Genomic DNA, 26,882 nt, shown 5'->3' with positions numbered 1-26,882 from the left:
GAAGGGGATGACAGAGGACGAGATGGTTGGACAGTGTTCTCGAAGCTACCAGCATGAGTTTGACCAAAGTGTGGGAGGCAGTGGAAGACAGGAGTGCCTGGCGTGTTCTGGTCCAGGGGGCCACGAAGAGTCGGACACGACTAAACGACTAAACGACTAAACAACAACAACACCAGACGTCCCCGTTTCCCGGGGACAGTCACCAGATTTACAAATCTGTCCCCGGACAAAGTCCGTCCCCGGATTTCATTTAATGTCCCCGGATTTATATTTTAAGTGTTGTAGATTTTTTAGTAGGGAATGAACATTGAATGAATGCTATAAAGAGGTGTGGGATATCACTATTCATGATCAATTAACATGTGCCATTAAGGTAAAACGGGGAATATGCAGGAGAAATGATTTTGAGGCGATGTGGAAGGTAAACAACTATTTTACTTCTAAAAGACAACTGAAGGCGGCCCTGTTTAGGGAAGTTTTTAATGTCTGACGCTGTATTGTTTTTAATATTTGGTTGGAAGCCGCCCAGAGTGGCTGGGGAAACCCAGCCAGATGGGCGGGGTATAAACAATAAATTATTATTATTATGTTTGCAGAATTTGTACTGTTAAAACGGAAAGGGGCCAAACCATCGCAAGAGGTGTTGAAATTTTGGGAGGTTGGATAGTTACAATGGTCTCAGTGGCGGGATGCGCATATTTTTATTCTTATTTATTTATGATTATTACTTTGTCAAAATAAAAGGGGTAGATGAAGAGGGTGGAGCAGAGACAGACAAAGGGAAGCAGCCTCAGGTTTCTTGGGACCCAGGGAGCTGTGGCAAGGAGTAGACCTTCAGTCCTTGCAACTGCCTCATTGGGGCAACGAGTTGTTGTGCTCACTAGGCCTGGGCCTCCTGAGCTTTGAATGAAGCGAGCTCACTTCACTGGTGAAATGTGATTTATTGCTGATCTGGTGGCTTAGGCTGAGAGGCATCAAAGTCAACCAGTAAGCTTTCTGGCTGAGTGGGGATACGGACCCAGGTCTCTCCCAGGTCCTCCTTTCTTACTACTACTACTACTACTAATTTATTATTTGTACCCCGCCCATCTGGCTGGGTTTCCCCAGCCACTCTGGACAGCTTCCACAGAGACCAAAAATACGCTAAAATGTCACACATTAAAAACTTCCCTGAACAGGGCTGCCTTAGGATGTCTTCTGAATGTCAGGTAGTTGTTTATCTCTTTGACATCTGAAGGGAGGGTGTTCCACAGGGCGGGTGCCACTACCAAGAAGGCCCTCTGTCTGGTTCCCTGTAACCTCACTTCTCCCAATGAGGGAACCGCCAGAAGGCCCTCGTTGCTGGATCTCAGTGTCCATTTAGGGCTTTCAAGGTCAGCACCAACACTTTGAATTGTGCTCGGAAACGTACTGGGAGCCAATGCAGATCTCTCAGGACCAGTGTTATGTGGTCCCGGCGGCCACTCCCAGTCACCAGTCTGGCTGCCGCATTCTGGATATTCTTACCATGTCAAAATCCTCATTCCGCAAGACCCAGATGACGGAGAGGACTTGGCTGGTGGTGTTCATCTCGGGGATTATGTCCAGGTACTCCTTCAGCGTCACTGGGGCTTTAACGTCCGGCGGAGGTTTCCTCATGGACGATGGCAAGTTGGGCATGAAGGCACCCATTTCAAACTGCAGCCCAGGGGAGGACAGAAGACAGTTAAACAGAGTCTGCAAACTCAGCACATATCTATTGATTTAAAAGCAGAAGAACATAACACTCCTCCTTTCGGTTGTTGTTTCGTTTTACTATCCCCAAAGATCAGAAAGGATCTTTTTTGGCAGGCAGGCAGCGAGCCAGACAATTATTATTATTCTTTTGCGTTTTGCAAAAGTCGAACTGCAGTGGAACAGAAGCACCGCTGTGACAAGCACATTTCGGAGCCGGAAAGATGAGAAGATAGCTACGAGGAAGGACTGGCAGATGAAATCATTGGACGATGCAGAGGTGGCAAGACTGACTGGGAAACAGGAAGATAGAACTTCAGTAGAGAATGGGGCAAACATAGAATGTACTTAAAAGAACACTATGAACACATGAACTCTCTGGTGGGCTTTAAATAACTTGCAATGACACAAAGACTTTGGATAGAATGGAGGGTTGTAATTTGGATCAACTTATAATATGCAGTTGATAAAGTTATTTAACTTTGCCAACAAGGGTCCGTATAGTTAAAGCCATGGTTTTCCCAGTAGTGATGTATGGAAGTGAGAGCTGGACCATAAAGAAGGCTGATCGCCAAAGAATGGATGCTTTTGAATTATGGTGCTGGAGGAGACTCTTGAGAGTCCCATGGACTGCAAGAAGATCAAACCTCTCCATTCTGAAGGAAATCAGCCCTGAGTGCTCACTGGAAGGACAGATCCTGAAGCTGAGGCTCCAGGACTTTGGCCACCTCATGAGAAGAGAAGACTCCCTGGAAAAGACCCTGATGTTGGGAAAGATGGAGGGCGCAAGGAGAAGGGGACGACGGAGGACGAGATGGTGGAACAGTGTTCTCGAAGCTACCAGCATGAGTTTGACCAAACTGCGGGAGGCAGTGGAAGACAGGAGTGCCTGGCGTGCTCTGGCCCATGGGGTCACTAAGAGTCGGACACGACTAAACAACAAAGTTATTTAAAGAACCCGCAGAGGGAGGTCCAAAGTTTCGGAAGAATCTCGTGTTCAATTCTAATATTTCTAAGAGTTTTATTTGTGTGAATGAATTTGTGAAACCAAAAAAAGAGATGAGCATGTTTCAGAATGGGAATCAGCGCCTTCAAACATCTCTGGCACAGATACTCCCTGCTCAGGCAAGGAAGGAGAGCAGAATCACTTACCTGCCCGCTGTTCACGGCCGCGTGATGGGCTGAGCAGGTGAAGATCGCCATGGTCAGAAACTTGATGAGTTCCGGAACAGAGCGGATGGAGGAAGGGATGCCTGCAGGGAAGCGAGAGGACAAGTCCTTTACAACAGGCATCTTCAACCAAACAGAATCATAGAGCTGTAGCGTTGCAAGGGGACCGTGACAGCCAGCGAGTCCAAGCCTTGGCTATCTTTTGCTCAAACCCACCAGCCTGGGATTTAACCCAACCACGCATCTTGGGTCCCGTTTCTTTTTTTCTTTTTTTATTAACGTTCTTATGTCACATATGTATACATTATCATATTACATTACAGGGCATATTATCGTATAATTCCTGTAATGGGTATGAGTTACTCGTGCGTAAACTGGTGCCTTTCTCGGTTAATTTGCCTTGTTAAACCTTTCTGACTGCACAGCCCCTTCTCATGGTGGCTGCCTCAGTCACTGGCAGAATCCGTCAGTGGGCGTTTCTTGAACCTCTTCCAACATAAAAGTTGTTTGACACCCAGTCTCCTCCTCCTCTCACTGCGCGGGAGTCTTCTGCGCAGGGAAGGCGTGGGTAGCGGAGGACCTGGGCTCTCCTCACTGATGTCCAGTGAAGAGTCCTGGAGCCCTCTCTCCAATTCCCCCGTCTGCCCCCCTTTATCCCTGGTGTTGCGCTGATTGGCTTCCCCCTCTACTGAGCTGTTTCTCCCCCTGTTGCTGGGTCCTTCGCCAGCATCATCTGGGAGCCTCCCCTTCGCCTCTCGCTCCGATGTCAGTTCCCTGACAATTTCCAACATGTATACAAAGTTGATACCGTATTTTTCGCTCTATAAGACGCACTTTTCCCCTCCTAAAAAGTAAGGGGAAATGTGTGTGCGTCTTATGGAGCGAATGCAGGCTGCGCAGCTATCCCTGAAGCCAGGAGAGCAAGAGGGATCGGTGCGCACCGAATTCCTGTCCTGTGTTGTGTTTACAATCGCAGGCCCTAGCCTGCTGCACTCAAAGAAATCTCTAGCGATGTGGGGCTGCGTTTCTGTTGAGAGGGAACTGGGGACGCCCGGTGCATCAACTGGGGGAACCGCTGACACACAGACACCACGACCCAAATTGAGCTGGGAGCGAGAGCGCCCTGCCACCTGGCCGACTACCACCTAGCCCGAGCAATGCCCCCCCTGGCCTGAAAAGGCTTGGCACGACTACCCCAGAAGCCAGAACAGCAAGAGGGATCGCTGCGCAGCAAAAGCAGCGATCCCTCTTGCTGTTGTGACTTCTCTTCGCTGGAGAGGCGCTGCGCAGAGAGGGAGGGATTTTTTTTTCTTGTTCTCCTCCTCTAAAACTAGGTGTATCTTATGGTCGGGTGCGTCTTATAGAGCGAAAAATACAGTGGTGCCTCGCAAGACGAAATTAATCCATTCCGCGGGTCTCTTCGTCTTGCGGTTTTTTCGTCTTGCGAAGCACGGCTATTAGCGGTTTAGCGGCTATTAGCGGCTTAGCGGCTATTAACGGCTTAGCAGCTTTAAGAAAAAGGAAACAAACTCGCAAGAACTCGCAAGACGTTTCGTCTTGCGAAGCAAGCCCATAGGGAAATTCGTCTTGCGAAGTGACTCAAAAAACGCAAAACCCTTTCGTCTAGCGAGTTTTTCGTCTTGCGAGGCATTCGTCTTGCGGGGCACCACTGTATGGTATGTCAAATTTATGTACCTAAAGAAAGAAGAAAGAAAATAAAAAAAACTAAGACATAAAGCTATTTCAAAATAATATTTGTACCAACACTATGGACTTCCTGTCAATCTCGTTGTATATTCTTTTATCTCTCAAATGAATGTACTCTTATTATTGTATATTTCTTTACATTTTATCTAATGCATTCCTATATCAATATGTACCCTTGATCTCGTTTCTCAACTCAATTTCTCTCCAACGTCAATCGAACACTAGCATATATAGTGAACCTTTACTATATTTTTGAACATATATCTATCCCATTTTTACATAAATTTTTGTTCTTGGTTAAAAAGGTAAAGGGACTCCTGATAATTAGGTCCAGTCGTAACCGACTCTGGGGTTGCGGTGCTCATCTCGCTTTATTGGCTGAGGGAGCCGGTGTACAGCTTCCGGGTCATGTGGCCAGCATGACTGAGCCGCTTCTGGCGAACCAGAGCAGCGCACGGAAACGCCGTTTACCTTCCTGCCAGAGTGGTACCTATTTATCTACTTGCACTTTGACGTGCTTTTGAACTGCTAGGTTGGCAGGAGCTGGGACTGAGCAACGGGAGCTCACCCCTTCTCGGGGATTCGAACCGCCGACCTTCTGATCGGCAAGTCCTAGGCTCTGTGGTTTCACCCACAGCAGCCCGTTCCTTAATCTTGTACCATATGTCTGCAAGGGAGTCGTGCTCCTCTTGCAAACCACAGCAACACACTTGCAGGTCCTGACCCACCAATTGAAGACCGGCGCTTTACAATGCATGTTGGATTTTGACAGTGGGGCGGAACCCCCTCAGAAGGAGGCTTCCCTCCTTCGTTGAAGGTTTATAAACAGAGGTTGGGTGGCCCCAAAGGTGATGGCCGTTGCCGTTCAAATGGGGTGTGTGTGTGGTAGAGTTAGCAAAGCTGACGGGGACGATCCAGAATCAGGGCAACAAACTCTTTCAAAAGGACTGGAGCAAATTTATATTCTGTATGAAAGAACATTGTAAAGATCGGAAAACGTTTGCAGGTTTGAGCTGAAATGTTCTGTAATGAGAATATAAGAAAGTGATTTACATTTAATGAGGAGAAATACAAAAATAAGAGAGAAGGTAAAAAAGTGGTGATAGAAATGAGGAACGGCTAAGGGAGCTGGGCATGTTTAGCCTGGAGAAGAGGAGGTTAAGGGGTGATATGATAGCCATGTTCAAATATATAAAAGGATGCCACATAGAGGAGGGAGAAAGGTTGTTTTCTGCTGCTCCAGAGAAGCGAACACGGAGCAATGGATCCAAACTACAAGAAAGAAGATTCCACCTAAACATTAGGAAGCACTTCCTGACAGTAAGAGCTGTTTGACAGTGGAATTTGCTGCCAAGGAGTGTGGTGGAGTCTCCTACTTTGGAGGTCTTTAAGCAGAGGCTTGACAACCATATGTCAGGAGTGCTCTGATGGTGTTTCCTGCTTGGCAGGGGGTTGGACTCGATGGCCCTTGTGGTCTCTTCCAACTCTATGATTCTATGATTCTATGAAATGCTAAAAATAATGTAATTATGTATGGAAGTCAGAAAGAGGGGCGGGGGGAGGTCGGTGCTCCGTTAGAGCAATGTTTGAGTTTATTGAATTATGTACTGAAACTGTGATTATGATAAAACTGAAAACGCAATAAAAATTATTAAAAACAACCACAAATAAGGGGTGTTTGTGTGTGTGTGTTTGTGTGTGCATTTGAGAGGGAAAGAGAGCGAGAGAGATCTTGTGATCTATTATATGGGGTGATGCTTGCCTTCCCCCCAATATTTTATTAAGGTTGGCTGGAGACAGGGACCCTAGAGGAGAAATAGGATTGGGTCTTCCTCCCTTGCCTCGTGACCACTAAAGCACTGGTGGCGTTACAGAACTTCAGTAGGGAAAAGGACAGAGACAAAACTAGAATCCGCCTGCTGTTGTCTCTGGCGCCATCTAGTGTTGGGCTCCCTGGCTTCCACCCAAGGGGGAAAGCTCAACAAATTTGATTTCCTTTAAAAACAACATTTGGCTGCCCCCCTCCAAACAAAAATCTCGTCACTCCAAGTCCCTCAGCTTCTCCTCCTGCCCCCATCAACTGGAGGAAAGGGCCTAGGAACCTGATCTACAGCTTCAACTGCCGGGGGTCTGGAGACTGCTGTTACACACTGTATTCAACAAAAATCTGCCCTTCTTCCCTTATGGGGGACACAAGAGCCCTTATAGAGTCCTTTGCAGGTTCTCCATTGGTTGGAGAAAATAACAGAGGCCGACCAGAGAATATTGAGAAGCAAAGCAGCTCGTAAGCCTGATCTTTATTGATCTGTTGCAACACGGTGATCCCCTCACACGCAGGAAAGGAGGAGGATTCTGAACCTAGGTGTGCCCGCCCTTATATAGACATTTTAAATTGCCAGCCTTGGAGTCCAAGACCACCCCAGAAACATCATACCTACATCACAGAAGAAGCGGTCTACAGCAGAAATCTGAGTGGGTTGTTTATCTCCTGTCTGGCAGGTTACCTGTTAATGCTCACTTGGTTGGATACCCTGGGGAGCCTGGCCAGTCTTTTGTAATGACAAACACTTAGTTCCTGAGCCAGGTCACAGGCTCACCCTATTCAAACACAGACATACCCTTAAGACAGGATTTGTGAAGGGAAAGACAATGGGGAGGCTTTTCCATTTGACTTTGCAGAGAAATCATTTGGTCAGTTTGGGAGTCAAAATGGTTTCACGGCCGTTTTCCTGTGCTACTTCAGACATGTGGTTTATATATTTATGTACGTGTTTGCTTGGTACATTTATGAACATTTATCATACATAAGACCTTAATTTTTTTATGGCAACACCCTCCAAGTACCTCCAATCTAACTGCAGCTTCCTTTGTGCGTTTTCACACTGTGACTTGCGTTGGGGCTCAGACATGGCTGAAGAGCATAATAAAACAGATGTTCATGTTAAATGCACGTTCCTGCGGGTTGGACTAGATGACCCTGGGTGTCCCTTCCAACTCAACAATTCTATGATACCATGAAATAGTGCATCGCAGCTGGCTGCACACCAGAAGTATTGTTAGCAGCGTGGCAGCGTTACATTTTGTGCTCCTCCACCAAGTTAAGGGGCCTGTGGGGAAGCGGATACCGTATTTTTCGGCCCATAGGACGCTCCGTCCCATAGGACGCACCTAGTTTTTTAGGGGGGAAATAAAGGGGAAAAAATTCCCTTTATTTCCCTCCCAAAAGCAGGTCGGGGAAACAGAACCAGGTCGAGGAACAGCGGGATGGCGGCGCTGCGCCTCCCTGCTGTCCCCCGAGCTTGTGGGGCTGGCCGATGTCTGCCTGGCGCGGGGGGCGCTCTGCTTCAGGGCGCCCCTCGCGCTGGGCGGCAGGCTGCTATCCGCAGCCTAGACATCCCTGCCGGACCTCCCGTACGGCTGCCTAGGCTGCGGATGTGTTCCTGAAGCCTGGAGAGCGAGAGGGGTCGGTGCGCACCGACCCCTCTCGCTCTCCAAGCTTCAGCAAAAGCCTGCATTCACCCCATAGGACGCACCCAGATTTCCCCTTCATTTTTGGAGGGGAAAAAGTGTGTCCTATAGGGCGAAAAATACGGTACTTTTTATAGGCTTCCCCAAATGTGACGGGCTGTCTAAACAAGTCCCAAAGGAAGGAAAACAGCGAGCAGAACAGGGAAGCAGCAGGAAATGGGTTTGGCGGAGTACCTGATGACCGCTTGGAGAGAAAGCCCTTTGTGAAGATGTCGCAGATCCAGGCCTGAAGCTCGTAATCTCTCTGGACAGACAAGTTGCTTTTGTAGTACAGTTCCACGATGCCAGAGACGAAGCTGTGGGAAAAATGAGAAGTTAGGCCGGCTCACCACACATTTAAAGCACATTTAAAGTTCACGGCATCCCGCAAATAATCCTGGGAGCTTAAGGGCGCTGTGAATTGTAGCTCTGTGAGGCGTGAACGACAATAACAATAACAGCAACAGCAACAACAATTTCCCCAGCCACTCTGGGCGGCTCCCAACAGAATATTAAAACATCAAACATACAAAACTTCCCTAAATGGGGCTGCCTTCAGATGACTTCTAAAAAGTTTATTTCCTTGACATCTGATGGTGGAGTGTTCCGCAGGGCGGGCGCCACCACCGAGAAGGCCCTCTGTCTGGTTCCCTGTAACCTCACTTCTCGCAGGGAGGGAACCGCCAGAAGGCCCTCGGAGCTGGACCTCGGTGTCTGGGCTGAATGATGGGGGTGGAGACGCTCCTTCAGGTCTACTGGGCCTTCAAGGCCGTTTAGGGCTTTAAAGGTCAGCACCAACACTTTGAATTGTGCTCGGAAACGTACTGGAAGCCAATGTAGGTCTTTCAGGACCGGTGTTATACGGTCTTGGTGGAAATTACCATCCCCAGGATTCGTGTCTGTGCACTACATGTGCTTTGATGCCTTGCTCTTGAGTAGCAGCTCTCCCCACACCATACATGGCAGCAAACCACTCTGGAAACTGGGAGCAGAGTTTGAGATCAGGCATGCCGTGCGAGGAACTGGTGGGCATGGGGCTGATGTTTGAAGAAGACTCCAGCCATTCCACTGAAAGCACCCAGCGAATCCTGTTTCTCTTACCTCTCGATGGCATCCCATATCTTCAGCCCGTCATCCCTGTAGTAGTAATCGGCAAGCGAGCCGACTCCTCGGGCCTCAATATCCTCAGGGAGGCACAGATCTGTATAGGTCAGGTTGTCCAGGCACTTTTTAAGAAGCACAGCTAACCCTCTGCGCCCGGTCGCTATGGCCTGCGGCAGAAAGCGGGTGGGGAGGGGAGAAGACCACTCAGCACACTCCAAAATGAGGCACATCGAATTCTGCCCCAGCTGAAGTTTCCAAACTATCTTCAGAGGCAGTCCCGTGTATAATCTAACACTTGCCAGTGCTGATCCATATATATAGACTTGGAAACAATTGCTATAATTTAGGTACCTTTCGTCATATGTGGTGGAGGTGTCAGGTAAAAAAAACTTTCTGGGAGATGATATATAATGAAATGAAAAAAATGTTTAAAATAACATTTGCTAAAAAAACACACCAGAAGCCTTCTTATTTGGAATTATAGGTACCGCGATCCCAAAGGACCAGAAAAGACTGTTCATGTACGTGACAACAGCCGCACGGATGTTATTTGCCCAGAGATAGAAGGAAGAAACAATCTCGACCAGGGAAGAATGGCAGACCAAGTTGATGGATTGTGCTGAAATGGCAAAATTAACTGGGAAGATCAGGAACCGAGACGACAAGAACTTTAAAAAAGAATGGGAATTTGTTTATAATTTATTCAGGAGACCATTGCAAACAGATGAAAACATTAGCAGGATTTTAATCGCATTTGTAATGTAACTACGGGAGGCAGTGGAAGACAGGAGTGCCTGGTGTGCTCTGGTCCAGGGGGTCACAAAGAGTCGGACAAGACTCAACAACAACAACAACAAATGTAACAAAAACTATGGACAATTTAGATGGATAAAAAAATGTGTATTATGGACTGATTGATATTAGGACCTATAGAGGGGATGGGGGGTAGTCGTGAGATTCAGAGTAATCTCTTTATACAGATTTTTAATTGATTTTGTTATAAATTTATATTTTTAAAAAACCAAATAAAAACTACTTTACAAAAAAGAGAGAGGAAAGAATTGCCATAATTTAAATTGGGCTGTGTGACGCAGGTGGTGCTGTGGGTTAAACCACAGAGCCTAGGACTTGCCGATCAGAAGGTCGGCGGTTCGAATCCCCACAACAGGGTGAACTCTCGTTGCTTGGTCCCTGCTCCTGCCAACCTAGCAGTTCGAAAGCATGTCAAGTGCAAGTAGATCGATAGGTACCGCTCTGGTGGGAAGGTAAACGGCGTTTCCGTGCGCTGCTCTGGTTCGCCAGAAGCGGCTTAGTCCTGCTGGCCACATGACCCGGAAGCTGTACGCCGGCTCCCTCAGCCAATAAAGTGAGATGAGCGCCGCAACCCCAGAGTCGGCCACGACTGGACCTAATGGTCAGGGGTCCCTTTACCTTTTACTAAATTGTGTTATTGTGTTGTACCCTGTTAACTTGTACTCAGAGCACATCCACTGAAACGAACAGGCTTAAGTTAGCTACATCTATCGGCTTCGGAGGAAGACTAACCTGGGATCTATCCCCAATGCATTTAAATCTGGCAGGGAGGCCTGTAGCTCAACCTGCTCCCTTGGGAGGAAACCTTAAATCTCCGCACTGAATCTCCTCCTTTGGGTTCTTCATCCTTAAACCAAACTGGGCAGATTCAAAAGCAGGGCACTTCCAAAACAAAAGACTGCCCTCAGAGCCCTGCAAAACAGAGAGGCACCCCCAGAAAAGACTCCCCAAGTCAGCTGCGAATCACCCTGCGGTCGAATGGGTAGGATGTGGAAGAACAGAGATCACCGTGTGTCCTGGGGCCTGAAGAGCTGGCTCAGCGCGGAAGGCATTCCACGGTGGGGTCACCAAGCATTCCTCCAAGGGCGTCCCACGAGTCTCCCACTTACCTTGTCAAAGGTGCCTCCTTGGCTGATAAGGTAGGTTCTGGCCAGCACGTTGATATGGATGGAATAACGGAGGTGAGGAATCAAGAGCTGCAGGGGGGCAGAAAGGGAACACGTGTAATAATAATAATAATAATAATAATAATAATAATAATAATAATAATTTATTATTTGTACCCCGCCCATCTGGCTGGGTCCCCCCAGCCACTCTGGGCGGCTTCCACAGAGACCAAAAATACACTAAAATGTCACACATTAAAAACTGCCCTGAACAGGGCTGCCTTAAGATGTCTTCTGAATGTCAGGTAGTTGTTTATCGCTTTGACATCTGATGGGAGGGCGTTCCACAGGGCGGGCGCCACCACCGAGAAGGCCCTCTGCCTGGTTCCCTGTAGCTTTGCTTCTTGCAATGAGGGAACCGCCAGAAGACCCTCGGTGCTGGACCTCAGCGTCCGGGCAGAACGATGGGGGTGGAGACGCTCCTTCAGGTATACTGGGCCGAGGCCGTTTAGGACTTTAAAGGTAAGCACCAACACTTTGAATTGTGCTCGGAAACGTACTGGGAGCCAATGTAGGTCTTTCAGGACTGGTGTTACGTGGTCTCGGCAGCCGCTCCCAGTCACCAGTCTTTTTGCCGCATTCTGGATTAGTTGTAGTTTCCGGGTCACCTTCAAAGGTAGCCCCACGTATAGCGCATTGCAGTAGTCCAAGTGGGAGATAACTAGAGCATGCACCACTCTGGCGAGACAGTCCGTGGGCAGGGAGGGTCTCATCCTGCATACCAGATGGAGCTGGTAAACAGCTGCTCTGGACACAGAATTGCCCTGTGCCTCCATGAACAGCGGTGAGTCCAAAATGACTCCCAGGCTGCACACCTGGTCCTTCGTGGGCACAGTTACCCCATTCAGGACCAGGGAGTCCTCCACACCAGCCCACCCCCTGTCCCCAAAAAATGTGTAAGGATGGGGGGGGATGTCTCAAAGTACGCAGAGACAAAGGTCTTGTAATTGAAGCCATAGCATGTTCTTCCCCTGATTCTCCCCTTCGCAGCCCCTCCACCCCACCCCTCTCGAGTCCAATCCATAGCCCTCTCCCCCTCCATGAATTTGACCGGTCCGCTTTTAAAGCCTTCTAGATTGTTGGCCTTGACTACCTCCTGCAGGAACAAGTTCCACAGTTTAACTATTCATTGCATCAAGAATGATTTTTTTATTTGTCCCCAGTCTTCTAACTTTCAGATTCACGAGATACCCACAAGTTATTATTTTTTTTTTATAAGAGGGGGCAAAGTTTTCTTTCAAAGCCATCCAGGCTGGTAGCATCGCTGAGAGAGGCAGCCTTTTCCCCCAGACGTGGTTCGTTTCCTTCAAAAGATAAAAGAGGATGTCGAAAACATCCCTCCCCGTAAAGGTGAAGGTAAAGGGACCCCTGACTATTAGATCCAGTTGTGGCCGACTCTGGGGTTGCGGCGCTCATCTTGCTTTACTGGCCGAGGGAGCCGGCATACAGCTTCCGGGTCATGTAGCCAGCATCACTAAGCCGCTTCTGGAGAACCAGAGCAGCGCATGGAAACGCCGTTTACATTCCCGCCGGAGGGGTACCTATTTATCTACTTGCACTTTGACGTGCTTTTGAACTGCTAGATTGGTAGCTGGGCCCAGCAACGGGAACTCACCCCGTGGCGGGGATTTGAACCGCCAACCTTCTGATCGGCAAGTCCTAGGCTCTGTGGTTTAACCCGCAGCGCCACTCATGTCCCTATATCCCTCCCTGTACTTGCCGCTAAATGCCCCAAACTCAGCCCCTCTGGGCTCTCTCACCTTGTACAGGGGGTGACACATGGGCAGCTGCCTCAGTGTCGACACCGCAAAGACTTCCGCCATCAGGTGTCCACGGAGCAGGTGGGTGTTCACCTCGTGGATGTGGAATTCGGAGTTTCGCACCCAGGTCTTAGCTAAGGTCCAGATCCACTCTTCGTCGGTGGGCAAGAAAATGGGACTTTGGGGACCTGGGCGCTGGCTCAACTGGAAGAGGGAATCACAATAGAATAAAAGATGCAACAGCAAAGGAAGGTGCTTTCAGACTATCTACAACAGGGGTCAGCAACCTTTTTCAGCAGGGGGCCGGTCCACTGTCCCTCAGACCTTGTGGGGGCCGGACTATATTTTGAAAAAATAATAATGAACAAATTCCTATGCCCCACAAATAACCCAGAGATGCCTTTTAAATAAAAGGACACATTCTACTCATGTAAAAACACACTGATTCCCGGACCGTTCGCAGGCCGGATTTAGAAGGCGATTGGGCCGGATCCGGCCCCTGGGTCTTAGGTTGCCTACCCCTGGTCTAGAAGACAGACTGTCCCATGGCCCATCTAGTTGCACTGGCTCCCGGTGGAGTACAGGGTCAGGTTCAAGGTGCTGGTCTTGACCTTTAAAGCCCTTTGTGGCTTAGGACCCTCATATCTACGGGACCACTTCTCCTGGTATGCCCCACAGAGGACCTTAAGGTCCATGAATAACCATAGTTTAGAGGTCCCGGGCCCTAAGGAAGTCACACTATCCTCCACCAGGGCCAGGGCCTTTTCAGTGATGGCTCCAACCTGGTGGAACGCTCTGTCCCATGAGACCAGGGCCCTTCAGGATTTAATCTCCTTCCGTTGGGCCTGTAAGACAGAGCTATTCCGCCTGGCCTTTAATTTGAATCCAGCCTGATCTTTTATTTCCCTTCCCTTCCCTCCCCCTCCCCTTTTATGAAGATCACCCGCTCTGAGATCCCACAGCTAATTCTCCCCTGGTCTCCTCGCTGGCCCAAGTAGGACCAATTCAGCCAGCTAGCCCTGGGGATTATCTGACTGATTTTTGATTTTTATTGTTATTTATGTTTTTATAGCATATTTTATGCTGCTTTTATAATTAAGTGTTTTAAAGTGTTTTAAATTTGTTATTAGCCGCCCTGAGCCCGGTTTTTGAACTGGGAAGAGCGGGGTATAAATAAAATTTTATTTTTATTATTATTATTATTATTTGGCACAAGCATGGCTGCGGGAGTTGCTGGAAGGAGGTGAACAAGGCTCCATCGAACTGTCTTAGGGACTGCATTCCGGATTTGTGCAGGGTTTCCTCCTTGTGTGCTAAGAATCTACCGCCTCCTTGGCCTCATCGAGTATCTATCTATCTATCTATCTATCTATCTATCTATCTGTTATGTAATGAGTTGAATAGGATCCAGAATGCAGCAGTCTGATTGGTCCTAGAACAATAGGATCCAGAATGCAGCAGTCTGATTGGCCCTAGAACAATAGGATCCAGAATGCAGCAGTCTGATTGGCCCTAGAACAATAGGATCCAGAATGCAGCAGTCTGATTGGTCCTAGAACAATAGGATCCAGAATGCAGCAGTCTGATTGGTCCTAGAACAATAGGATCCAGAATGCAGCAGTCTGATTGGCCCTAGAACAATAGGATCCAGAATGCAGCAGTCTGATTGGCCCTGGAACAATAGGATCCAGAATGCAGCAGTCTGATTGGTCCTAGAACAATAGGATCCAGAATGTAGCAGTCTGATTGGCCCTAGAACAATAGGATCCAGAATGCAGCAGTCTGATTGGTCCTAGAACAATAGGATCCAGAATGCAGCAGTCTGATTGGCCCTAGAACAATAGGATCCAGAATGCAGCAGTCTGATTGGCCCTAGAACAATGCAGCAGTATGATTGGTCTGCAGGAGCCACCCAATCCAGCTCCAGGTGGAAGTGAATCCACAACCTGATTGGCCTACAGGAAAATTCCGGAATTAGCCAATCACGTGCAGCCCATTGTGTAAATAATGTATATAAAGCAGACATTCTGGGGAAACTTCCATTCTTCCTCACCACTCTGAGCTGAATAAAGAGCATGAAATCCACTCTTGACTCCGAATATATATTTATATTTCTCTATCTATCATCTATCTATCTATCTATCTATCATCTATCTATCTATCTATCTATCTATCTATCTATCTATCTATCTCTATTGGTTTTCACATATCACATTACAATACAGATGTACCAAAGCCAACTCCATTTCCTCCCCATCCCCCCATACATTTACATTTCTATTTCCTCAATCCATCGTATTATTCTTTTCTCCTTCCTCCCACTTCCCTCCGCCCCCACTCAATTTCCTCCACACTATACAATTTGCAAAAATCTTTGCATTCCACAGTCTTCTCAAATCATCTGTATATTCATATTATCTTTCCTTACTAATTTTTCTTCCACCCAGTACTTCACATTTTAATCTGGGCATATTAGCGAATCTTTTTTTGAGCAATATTTTGCCATATATTCATCAAAACAATCTCATGGAATATCTTTTTGACTTCCCTTAAGTGAGGGGAACCTCCTAGCTTGTTTGGAATCCTTCTGCTGAATGTTTCCCTGTTTTTTGTTTCTTTGTTAAATTGTTACCTGGATGGCTATAGGAATGACTTCCCCAGAAGGCTTTTGGTGCAGCAAACACAGAGGGGCAGCAATGTATTGCTCTTTGCCGTTCACAAGGATGGTAGGGATACCCTCCAGCAACTTGTAATCTGCTAGGTAGATGGTTCCTTTCTGAAAAACAGAGTTGGAGCGGGTTGGAGAAGGGAGGAAAGTTTGAATCCCATCTGATGTCAGCCCAACCCAGCATTTTGGACTAAAGTTGCCATCCTACTTGTTATGTACTGAGTTGAATAGGATCCAAAATGCAGCAGTCTGATTGGTCCTAGAACAATAGGGTCCAGAATGCAGCAGTCTGATTGGTCCTAGAACAATAGGATTCAGAATGCAGCAGTCTGATTGGTCCTAGAACAATAGGATTCAGAATGCAGCAGTCTGATTGGTCCACAGGAGCCACCCAATCCAGCTCCAGGTGGAAGTGAATCCGCAACCTGATTGGCCTACAGGTGAATCCCGGAATTAGCCAATCACGTGGGGCCCATTGTATAAATAATGTCTACAAAGCAGACATTCTGGGGGAACTTCCATTCCTCCTCACCACTATGAGCTGAATGAAGAGCATGAAATCCACTCTCAACTCTGAGTATATTTCAGTACTCCTCTGATGAAGGCAGCATTTTTGGTTCTTTAGAGCTATTTTGGTTAACTATTACTAGAGAGGTGGGCTATGGATATTTTAGACATATATATGCATAGTGAGAGCTGGACCATCAAGAAGGCTGATGGCCGAAGAATGGATGCTTTTGAATTCTGGTGCTGGAGGAGACTCTGGAGAGTCCCATGGACTGCAAGAAGATCCAACCTCTCCATTCTGAAGGAAATCAGCCCTGAGTGCTCACTGGAAGGACAGATCCTGAAGCTGAGACTCCAAGACTTTGGCCACCTCAGGAGAAGAGAAGACTCCCTGGAAAAGACCCTGATGTTGGGAAAGATGGAGGGCACAAGGAGAAGGGGACGACAGAGGACGAGATGGTGGGACAGTGTTCTCAAAGCTATCAGCATGAGTTTGACCAAACTGCGGGAGGCAGTGGAAGACAGAAGTGCCTGGCGTGCTCTGGTCCAGGGGGTCACAAAGAGTCAGACAAGACTAAACGACTCAAGAACAACAATGCATAGAGAAGGACACACACACACAAATGTGGCTTTGAGATACAGCCAATGAGAAGGAGAGCAATGAACGACCTCCAACTCTTCCTTGAGGGTAGTGTATTCTCCCAAAGGCCCAGCCACCATCTCCTGGGTCACAGGGAAATTTTCCGGGATCTTGGTGCATTTCCGGATCAACACAGGGTTGATTCCATTCAGATACTGGTAGCCGAAGAAATCGTCATCTTTCCAGTGCCTGAACACATATTCTGGAGAAGGGAAGAAGGAGAGACACAGATCATTGAAAGCCTGGTGGAAAAGAAGCGCTTTTGCCAATAATAATAATAATAATAATAATAATAATAATAATAATAATAACCTGCTCATACTGGACGGTTTCCAACAGAATATAAAAACACAGAAAAACATCTGACATTAGAAACTTCCCTAAACAGGGCTGCCTTCAGATGTCTATGGAAGGTCGTATAATTGTTTATCTCCTTGACATCTGATGGGAGGACGTTCCACAGGGCGGGTGCCACCACCATGAAGGCCCTCTGCCTGGTTCCCTGTAACCTCACTTCTCTCAGGGAGGGAACCGCCAGAAGGCCCTTGGAGTTGGACCTTAGGGGGCTGAACGATAGGGGTGGAGGCGCTTCTTCAGGTATACTGGGCCAAGGCCGTTTAGGGCTTTCAAGGTCAGCCCCAACACACTGAATTGTGCTCGGAAACGTACTGGGAGCCAATATAGATCTCTTAGGACCTGTGTTGTATGTGGTGCCAGCAGCCACACCCAGTCACCAGTCCAGCTGCCACATTCTGGATTAATTGTCGTTTCCGAGTCACTCTACTAAAGCTCATCAATGATAGTGCCAGGCGAGCTGTTCTGGGGAGAGCGTTCCACAAATGGGGAGCCACCACCAAAAAGGCCCGTTCTCTATTGCCACGCTCTGGACCTCTCACGGAAAGGGTTTGCTTTGAAGAGAGGCAGCTTCCTCAGCCATCACTGACCTGTTCCAGCGGTGTGGTAGAACCAGAAGACCTTGCGGATGTCCTCAAGCTTCTCCCAGGAGTAAGGTTTGTCCAGGAAGCCCTTCATTTTGGCCTCAAACAGCCTGAGGAGGAGATGCAGAAAGAGAACTTGTCAAGGAAGAGGCATGCCATTACAGAGGAGGAACATCTGCCCTTGAGCAAAGCTTCCTTGTATGCAGAGTCAGACCATAGTGCTGCCAACTCTGGCTGGCAGCTGCTGTGCAAGGTCTTGTGCAAAGGGAGGCGGCTGAACAGACCAAAGAAAGGCTTTCTTCACATCTTGCATTGTTAAACTAAGGAACTCATTGCCACAAGAAACAGCGATGCCCACCAACTTTATACCTTCCAAGTGCCCCGGGGGGAAACAGGACATCCCGTTTTTTCTCACGAGATCTCGGCAGCCATTTTGGGTGCTGTGATCTAGCGTGAGAGCAAGGCACAAGTCACGTGACTCGCTTGGGAATGCGTCCCGGAAGATGAACGTCCCGGTTTTGAATGGGGAAAAGTTGGAAGGTATGCAAGTTGCCTTGTTGGAAAACAATCCCCAGGGGTCTTAAGGGTCAAAGCCGATAGGGTTTGGAGTGTAACCACACTTGGAGGCTCACACATCCCGAAATGAATAGGTTATATTATGTAATATTTGTATGCAGCTTTTTCAACAACCAAGCTGAGGTCCAAGTATCTCACAGTGGGATTAGACACTTAGAGAAATCAAAACAACCAGCCCAAGACTGAATCCATATTTTTGACTAGCAGGGGAGATGAAACCTTCCTGTGCAGTAGTCATCTCAAGCTTAAGAAGTGCTTGCAGGCTCATACAACAAGAAATAATATTTACAATATCCTGGACCCCATTACGTTTCTTTAAAAAAGGGCTATCTGTGGTATCTAACTGTTGGAGATGCAATAGGGACAATGCTTCTCCAAAACGTAAGTTTTTTCATTGTTCTATATTGAAAGATTTTTGGCAGAAGTTCTAGTTACAGGTAGGTAGCCGTGTTGGTCTGCCATAGTCGAAACAAAATAAAAAAATTCCTTCCAGTAGCACCTTAGAGACCAACTACGTTTGTTATTGGTATGAGCTTTCGTGTGCATGCACACTTCTTCAGATACTTTCAGTAGAAGGTAACTGAAACTATCAACAGAACTGTACGGAACAACCGTACATTTGCAGAGCAAAATGTCCTCTTGAACTACCGTATTTTTCGCTCTATAAGACGCACTTTTCCCCTCCTAAAAAGCAAGGGGAAATGTGTGTGCGTCTTATGGAGCGAATGCAGGCGGGAGGCTCTGCTCAGCGCTCCCTTTAAAGAGCTGCATGGAGCGTGTGTGCCGCTCTTGGGGACTTTTCCTGAGGAGGGAGAATGGCTCCCTCGTCGGGAAAAGCTCCCAAGAGCTGCACACACACTCTATGCGCTCTTTAAAGGGAGCGTAGCTCTTGGGGGAGCCTTAGCCGTGCGCAGCCTCTCCCGGGCAGGGGATGAAGGTTTCCCCGCGGCCAAAGAGGAAGCCAGGACAGCGAGCGGAATCACAGAGTTCCCGCTGGCTGTCCCAGCTTCTTGTTTAGCTGCGCACAGCCTCTCCCGGCGGAGAGGCTGCACGCAACCAGGAAAGCAAGCGGGATCCATCCCTGCCCCTGGCTTTTGCGGGAGGTGAGGGAAAAGCCCCCAAGAAAAGCCCCCAAGAGCCGCGCTCCCTTTAAAGAGCGCACGGCTCTTGCGGGAGGAAAGCCAGTTGGCTTGCTTTTGCTGAAGCCAGGCGGGCAAGGGGGATCGGTGCGCACTGATCCCGCTTGCTCTCCTGGCTTCAGGGGTAGCCCCGCAAAGCCTCCTGTGCGAAGATGGAGGAGCGCTCCCTCTTCGCTCAGGATGCTTTGCGTCCCTTTATTATTTCTTGTTTTCCTCCCTAAAAACTAGGTGCGTCCAATCGTCCAGTGCGTCTAATGGAGCAAAAAATACAGTATATGCCCAGCAGGTGGAACCTTACAAAAAGACAATACAGTGGACTCTCTGTGCTTCCACCACAGCAAAAAGACTGATACTGATGAACTGGAAAAAATAAAAATGCGCCTCCCTTCTGTGATTGGATTGAAGACATATACAAACTTGCAACATATGAACAACTTGCATTTAACACAGATTTGGTATGGACAAACTCAACAATATTTGGAAGCCACTCTTACCACTAGTGTAGTAGGTTAAGGTCTGGTGAAGTACAATAACAACCTTCTAAAATATAGCTTCCCTCCCCCCCCCTTTATTTTCCCTTCTACACGGGTTTCTCTTTTTCTTTTTCCCTGTTTTATTTACGTCTCGCCATGTTTAGGGCATGGGATGCAAGTGGTGCTGTGGGTTAAACCACAGGGCCTAGGAATTGCCAATCAGAAGGTCGGCGGTTCGAATCCCCGCGACGGGGTGAGCTCCCGTTGCTTGGTCCCAGCTCCTGCCAACCTAGCAGTTCAAAAGCACATCAAAGTGCAAGTAGATAAATAGGTACCACTCTGGCGGGAAGGTAAACGGCGTTTCCGTGCACTGCTCTGGTTCGCCAGAAGCGGCTTAGTCATGCTGGCCACATGACCCGGAAGCTGGACGCCGGCTCCCTCAGCCAATAAAGCGAGATGATCACCGCAACCCCAGAGTCTGTCATGACTGGACCTAACGGTCAGGGGTCCCTTTACCTTTATGTTTAGGGCACATATAATTATGTACTTTTTGAACTTTAAATAAAGATGTTTAAAAGAAAGAAAGAAAGAAAAAAGAAGTGCTGGCAGGTTATGCAAGACTTACGCGAGGGTCCCACGCCCAAAAAAGGCAGTGACTTTGGGGAAAGAGTACTGGATATTGTACTCCATCGTCATGTCCGTATCGATATCGGCACAATATGGAGTTCCTGGGATGTATTCCTTCCACCTGTGCAGATAAATTGATAGAGAGAGGGAGAACGAATAAACGATAGCCAGGCATTCTTGTGAACGGTGTTTGCCAACGAGAAAATCCTACAGAATGCTGTGAGGCTTCCTTCTGTGTAGGACTTGAAGTGTAGGTGGGTTCCCACGAGGCAAGACACGGCGATAACAGCAAGAACCTTTATTGAACCACGTAACTGGGAAACAGGGGCAAAGCAACTGCTTATATACATTTCTGAAGGCCTGGGCCACTCCCACTCCCAACACGATTGGCTGTCTAAACTTCCAAACTGCGAATCACGACTCAGAATTCAAGGGCCAATGGCCGAGGCCCAAATCCTGAAACGTTCTGTGATCTTGTATCGAATCAGAACCATAGCTGTCAACTTACAGATTTGAAAATAAGGGACCAGCAGCTTTGAAAATAAGGGGTCAGCAGCCAAAATAAGGGATTTTGCTTAGCTTATACATCAATCCGCCACTGATAGAGCCATGCTGCTTTTGCTGCGATTGACTGGGTTTTGCAGGGGGCTGGAATAGATGATCCTAAAGGTCTACAACTCCAACCGAAGAAGAGGGGCAGAAAAACTGATGAACGACATCGAGGTGGCAAAGCTTACAGGCAGAATTAGAAACCAGGAAGAGGACCTCTTTAATAAAGAATGGGGAAAGTTTATAATTTAGTTGAAAAGCTATTGTAAAGAGTTACATACATTGGTAGGATTGACAGAAAACTTGTAGTAAAAATTTGAACTATGGATGGACAAATGATTTATAAAAATAGAGTTATGAAAGGGATGCAGAGGGGGAAATCACTACATTAAGATGCTGCACTGGTTGGAGGGGATGCTAAGCAGCATTTCGGGGCTGCCGTCATCCTGGTGCAAGGAGTTCCATCGGCCCTTCCCCGCCTGAGGGGGGGGGGAGAGACTCTCGCCCAGGCCGCCCGCGAGCCCGGCATGAGGCGGTTGCGGCACCGCGGCGGCCACTGAAGCGCCACCCTTCTGCGTCCCTCCCCATCCCCTCCTCTCCCTCCTCCCTCAGGCCGCCTCCGCTGCCGCTGCTGCCTCCGGCTTCCCCTGGCAGCGCGGCAGAAGTCTCGCAAGAGAGGGGCTGCCTGCCCGCCCGCCGCCACCCGTCTCCTCACGACGCGCCCCTGAGGGGGAAAAGACGGAGACGCGGCAGCTCGTGCACGTGCTCTCTCTCGCGGCGGAGGACCCCAAGCTGCTGCTTCCCTTCCGAGCCGGGCGAGCATGAAACCCAGGAAATTTAAGGGACATCATCAATAAGGGACAGCAGCGGGACACAGCGCTGGGATAAGGGAGTTCCACGCCAAATAAGGGACAGTTGACAGCTATGATCAGAACACAGGAACTCAGAATCCTTAGTCCAGACACAAGCTTAGGCAAACACAGACCACTGAATACATAACAGGAGTGCAGAATGAATTGCCTGATGGTGGGCACGGCGGCTGTTTGAAGGAAGGCAGGATTTGGCCCCTTGTCAGGCCCCATCTACACTCTGCGTTCAAAGCACTGGGATGTCATTTTGTACTGTCATGGCTTCCTCCCAAGGAATCCTGGGAACTGTGGCTGCTTAAGGATCTTGAAAGTTGTTAGCAGTGGCGTAGCGTGGGGGTGCAGGGGGGGCCGGCCGCACCGGGCGCAACATCTGGGGGGGGGGGGCGCTGGCACTCGCAGCTCTCTGCCCCCTGCTAAAATCCACGGGTTAGGGGGCGCAAATTACTTGCCTTGCCCCGGGTGCTGACAACCCACGCTACGCCACTGGTTGTTAGGAGACCCCTGTCTGTTCCCGTCACAGAGCTGCAATTCCTAGAGTTGCCTGGGAAGAGGGATTGACTGTTAAGCCGCTCTGGGAATCGTCGTTCCGTGAGAAGGACAAAGAGGGCTGTGGGAGTGTGTGTGGCAACAAATCTACTCTACAAAGGCACATTTTTAATTTGTGGCCCCCACCCACTTTTGCCTCTGGTCCTGCCCACCACATGCACCTACAATGTCGCCTTACCACTTCGACTGGCAGAATTGGCACCACTACACGTGCCACACAATACCTGTTTTCTGCATTTGTAAGAACTAAGTCCTTTAGTGTGGTAGCACCTACACTTTGGAACTCCCCCTCATGAGATCAAACAGGCACCTTCGCTTTACTCTTTCTGGTGCCTGCTAAAAATGTTCTTATTTAGACAAGGCTGTGGGTTAAACCCCAGAGCCTAGGACTTGCTGATCAGAAGGTCGGTGGTTTGAATCCCCGCGACGGGGTGAGCTCCCATTGCTCGGTCCCTGCTCCTGCCAACCTAGCAGTTCGAAAGCACGTCAAAGTGCAAGTAGATAAATAGGTACTGCTCCAGCGGGAAGGTAAACGGCGTTTCTGTGCGCTGCTCTGGTTCGCCAGAAGCGGCTTAGTCATGCTGGCCACATGACCCGGAAGCTGTACACCAGCTCCCTCGGCCAGTAAAGCGAGATGAGCGCCGCAACCCCAGAATCGGTCACGGCTGGACCTAATGGTCAGGGGTCCCTTTACCTTTACTTTACCAACAGATAACTTTAATCTGTTTTAATGTTTTAACTTTTGTATGTGTTACAGTAGGGTTGTTAATCTTTCTTGGTTTTATTGCCTTATCTTTTTGTAAGCCATTTTGAGGTTGGTTTGTTCTTTACAATCAAGAGGTGTATAATTTTTATGAAAGAAAGGAAAGGAAAAAGTGGCTGCCGTAAGTTTTCCCAGAAGTGAATGTGGCCTTCAGGTTTGACCATGTTCTCCATCATGTAAGGACACTTCTGGGTAGTTAGATTTCAAACACTATGATAGCAAAATTAACACGTGTAATGATATGATGAAGATACCCGGCTATTAGGGCCAGTGGTAGAAGATTACCTCCTGCAAAACAAGAACAGCAACAACCGTTACTGCTCCTCCACCTGTTGAGGAATGAAGGTAGGTAGGTAGGTAGGTAGGTAGGTAGGAAGGTATCTCTGTAAATTTGTTTCCTACTCACCCATATTTCGTATGACTCAGTACCAGCTCCTCACGGCGGTGCCTCCGCTGGAGATAATGAGTGTCGTCCGCTGGAGTTTTGGCTGTACACGAAAGGAAGAAAAAGGTCAAGTGGTTTTTACACTTTCCCTGGCTTTCCCCAATTTTTAGCATTTCTCCACTTTTTACACATCCTTATGGATGTGGGTGATAGGCAGTCAAATCTAACAATGCACGTTCTTGCTAGTTAGCATGTGAAAGGGTTAAGACCATAGAGGTGTTTTGCCGCCGACTCTGACCACAGAAATGTAATTGGCAGAGAAGGCTCTGTGTGATGTCATTTCCCCTCCTCTCCTGGGAGGGAAGAAGCAGAGACGTACAGTTGTACCTTGGCTCCCAAACGCCTTGGGAGTCGAACATTTCGGCTCCTGAACGATCAAAAACTGGAAGTGAGTGTTCCAGTTTTCAAACTGAACTTCCTGCAGCCAATCAGAAGCCACACTTTGGAAGTCAAATGTTTCGGAAGTCAGACTGACTTCCGGAACGGATTCTGTTTGACTTCCAAGGTACGGCTGTATTTCTCTCTCTCCAACCAGCCATGATAGTGGACTTCTGCTCAAAGCATCACAAACATGCCTGAGGCTGTTTTCACCGTAAATACAAGTATTTTAACTGTGTTACTTTTTACCGCTGTTGCTGCTAAGGACAAATGCTTGACTGTGAGTAAACTATACATTTTATAAACTTAGTTTCCAGTCTGTAGCCTGTTTCTTTGATAAACAGGGAAACAAAAAGGGGGAGATCAGTCTAACGGCCTATCTCTAGGCTTTCAATTAAACTGCTTAAAATGAGATTTAGACTCTGCTGAGAGGGCTTTCTCTTGTGAAAGAGTCTGCAAAAAGCCCTGTCCTTTGAAAAAGGCTTGCAGATGCATTTTTCCTCTGTCTCAACCCACGCACATGGGTCTGAAGAGGGATCAAATGTAGTTAATATATTCCCTCACCTACCCAACAAAAGCCATAAACGAATGCAGGAAGAGTCTAATGGGATGGCAACAAACAGCTGAGCTGGCCTTGTCAATCACACCCATGCAACCTGCTATGAGGTCCTCAGTGGGAGGTAAAAATGAAATAAATACAGTGGTGCCTCGCAAGACGAAATTAATTCGTTCCGCAAGTTTTTTCTTCTTGCGAGTTTTTCTTCTTGCGAAGCACGGTTTCCCATAGGAATGCACTGAAAATCAATCAATGCGTTCCTATGGAGACCGTCCGGGGACAGAGGGGAAGCGCCGCGCGCCTTCCCCTCTGTCCCCGGACCTGTTTAAAGCAAGGGGCGGCGGGGAGAAGATTGCTTCTCCCTGTTGCCTGCCCCGCAATCTCCGGGGACAGAGGGGAAGGCGCGTGCGCCTTCCCCTCTGTCCCCGGACCTGTTTTAAAGCAAGGGAAGGGGCAGCGGGGAGAATCGCTTTTCCCCGTTGCCGCCCCTTGGTTCAAAAGGGGTCCGGGGAGAGAGGGGAAGGCGTGCGCGCCTTCCCCTCTGTCCCCGGAGATTGCGGGGCTGGCAACAGGGAGAAGCGATCTTCTCCCCACCGCCCCTTGCTTCAAAAGAGGTCCGGGGACAGCGGGGAAGACGCGCTGCGCTTCCCCGCTATCCCCGGAGCTTGCGGGGCAAGCTTCGTTTTGCGAAGCAAGCCCATAGGGAAATGCATCTTGCGAAGCGGCTAAGAAAACGAACAACTCCTTCGTCTAGCGAGTTTTTCGTCTTCCGAGGCGTTTGTCTTGCGGGGTACCACTGTACCGTATTTTTTGCTCTATAAGACTCACTTTTTCCCTCCTAAAAAGTAAGGGGAAATGTGTGTGCGTCTTATGGAGCGATTGCAGGCTGCGCAGCTATCCCAGAAGCCAGAACAGTAAGAGGGATTGCTGCTTTCACTGCACAGCGATCCCTCTTGCTGTTCTGGCTTCTGAGATTCAGAATATATTTTTTTCTTGTTTTGCTCCTCCAAAAACTAGGTGCGTCTTGTGGTCTGGTGCGTATTATAGAGCAAAAAATATGGTACATCTGATTAAAATGAGGGGTTTTTTTTGGGGGGCTGTCTGCAAAAATAAAGCAAGCAAGCAAACATACAAAGTCTCATTCTGAATTTCAAACCTCATTTCAGGATGAATCATTGATGTCATTATGGGATGGGACCTTGCCTCTCCAGCAAGTGCCAGGATATTCAGGGCAGGGGGGCGAGGAGTGAGGAATACTCACCTGCTCCTTCTCTGAAGGACTTGGTGCAGTAACCCTCTATCCACTGGTAACAGGGGAAGCGATAGACCTCACCGTGCGGAGATGTCACCTCGACAGAATTGCAGTACCAGCTGTTCTCGGGGAAGAAGGAGTAAGGGTCTTTGTGCAGGTGGATCAGCAGGATCGGGCCCAGGTCGTGGTCACAAAAGACTTCGTGCTCCTCCACCTGTTGAGGGAGGGAGGGAGGGAGGGAGGGAGGGAGGGAGGGAGGAAGGAAGGAAGGAAGGAAGGAAGGGAAGAAAGAAAGAAAGAAAGAAAGAAAGAAAGAAAGAAAGAAAGAAAGAAAGAAAGAAAGAAAGAAAGAATTATTTCAGTTCTGGTCCAAACTTGGGATGGATTCTGCCACAAAATGTGATTGCAAAACTCACACCAAACGCCAAGTTGCAGCACTAACAGACAGGCTGCGATTGCAAATAACAGGCTGATTGCAACTGCAAATTGGTTGGCCACTGTGAGAACAGGATAATAATAATAATAAATAACAAACAACCAACAATAACAACAATAGTATCCCAACAGAATTTTAAAACATTGAACATTAAAAACTAAACAGGGCTGCCTTCAGATGTCTTCTAAAAGTCAGGTAGTTGTTTATTTCCTTGACATCTAATGGGAGGGTGTTCCACAGGGAGGGTGCCACCACCGAGAAGGCCCTCTGCCTGGTTCCCTGTAACCTCACTTCTCGCAATGAGGGAACCGCCAGAAGGCCCTCGGAGCTGGATCTCAGCGTCCGGGCTGAACGATGGGGGTGGAGGGTCATCGGGTCCAAGCTCCTGCGATGCAGGAATTGCAACTAAATAACTTGTACTCCCACAGCATAAGACGCCCTGAGGGCTAGAATCTTTTGGGTGGAAAGCTATGAAAATGGAACCTCCGTATATGTTTTCTCCAAAGCAAGGAACGTGCCGCCAGCTCCCCGCCGCTTACGCTGCTTCCACACAACGCAGAACGCTTAGGGTGACACACTC

General features: G+C 48.3%; 1 protein-coding gene across 2 annotated transcripts in view; it reads right to left on the bottom strand.

Moving 5' to 3' along the window:
* LOC308572045 (polyunsaturated fatty acid lipoxygenase ALOX15B-like) overlaps window positions 1-26,882 on the bottom strand; it is a 46,199-nt gene that overhangs the window by 3,231 nt on the left and 16,086 nt on the right. For both annotated transcript variants that reach the window (XR_014001628.1, XM_081167854.1), the window contains exons 2-13: window positions 25,876-26,080; window positions 23,642-23,723; window positions 20,507-20,629; window positions 17,700-17,803; window positions 16,785-16,957; window positions 15,573-15,716; window positions 12,941-13,144; window positions 11,124-11,210; window positions 9,199-9,368; window positions 8,293-8,414; window positions 2,866-2,966; window positions 1,507-1,677 (exon numbers count right to left, since the gene is read on the bottom strand). Coding sequence is in view for 1 of the 2 variants with exons in the window: in XM_081167854.1 (XP_081023980.1) it covers window positions 1,507-1,677; window positions 2,866-2,966; window positions 8,293-8,414; window positions 9,199-9,368; window positions 11,124-11,210; window positions 12,941-13,144; window positions 15,573-15,716; window positions 16,785-16,957; window positions 17,700-17,803; window positions 20,507-20,629; window positions 23,642-23,723; window positions 25,876-26,080 (1,686 nt within the window). In the remaining variant the exon portion in view is untranslated. The remainder of the gene's footprint in view (window positions 1-1,506; window positions 1,678-2,865; window positions 2,967-8,292; window positions 8,415-9,198; window positions 9,369-11,123; window positions 11,211-12,940; window positions 13,145-15,572; window positions 15,717-16,784; window positions 16,958-17,699; window positions 17,804-20,506; window positions 20,630-23,641; window positions 23,724-25,875; window positions 26,081-26,882) is intronic.

This window comes from Podarcis bocagei (assembly GCF_964188305.1).
Source record: "Podarcis bocagei genome assembly, chromosome: 13".
Classification (NCBI taxonomy): Eukaryota; Metazoa; Chordata; class Lepidosauria; order Squamata; family Lacertidae; genus Podarcis; species Podarcis bocagei.
Note: the sequence above shows the minus strand (reverse complement) of the source record. Positions and strands in the feature narration are given on the sequence as shown.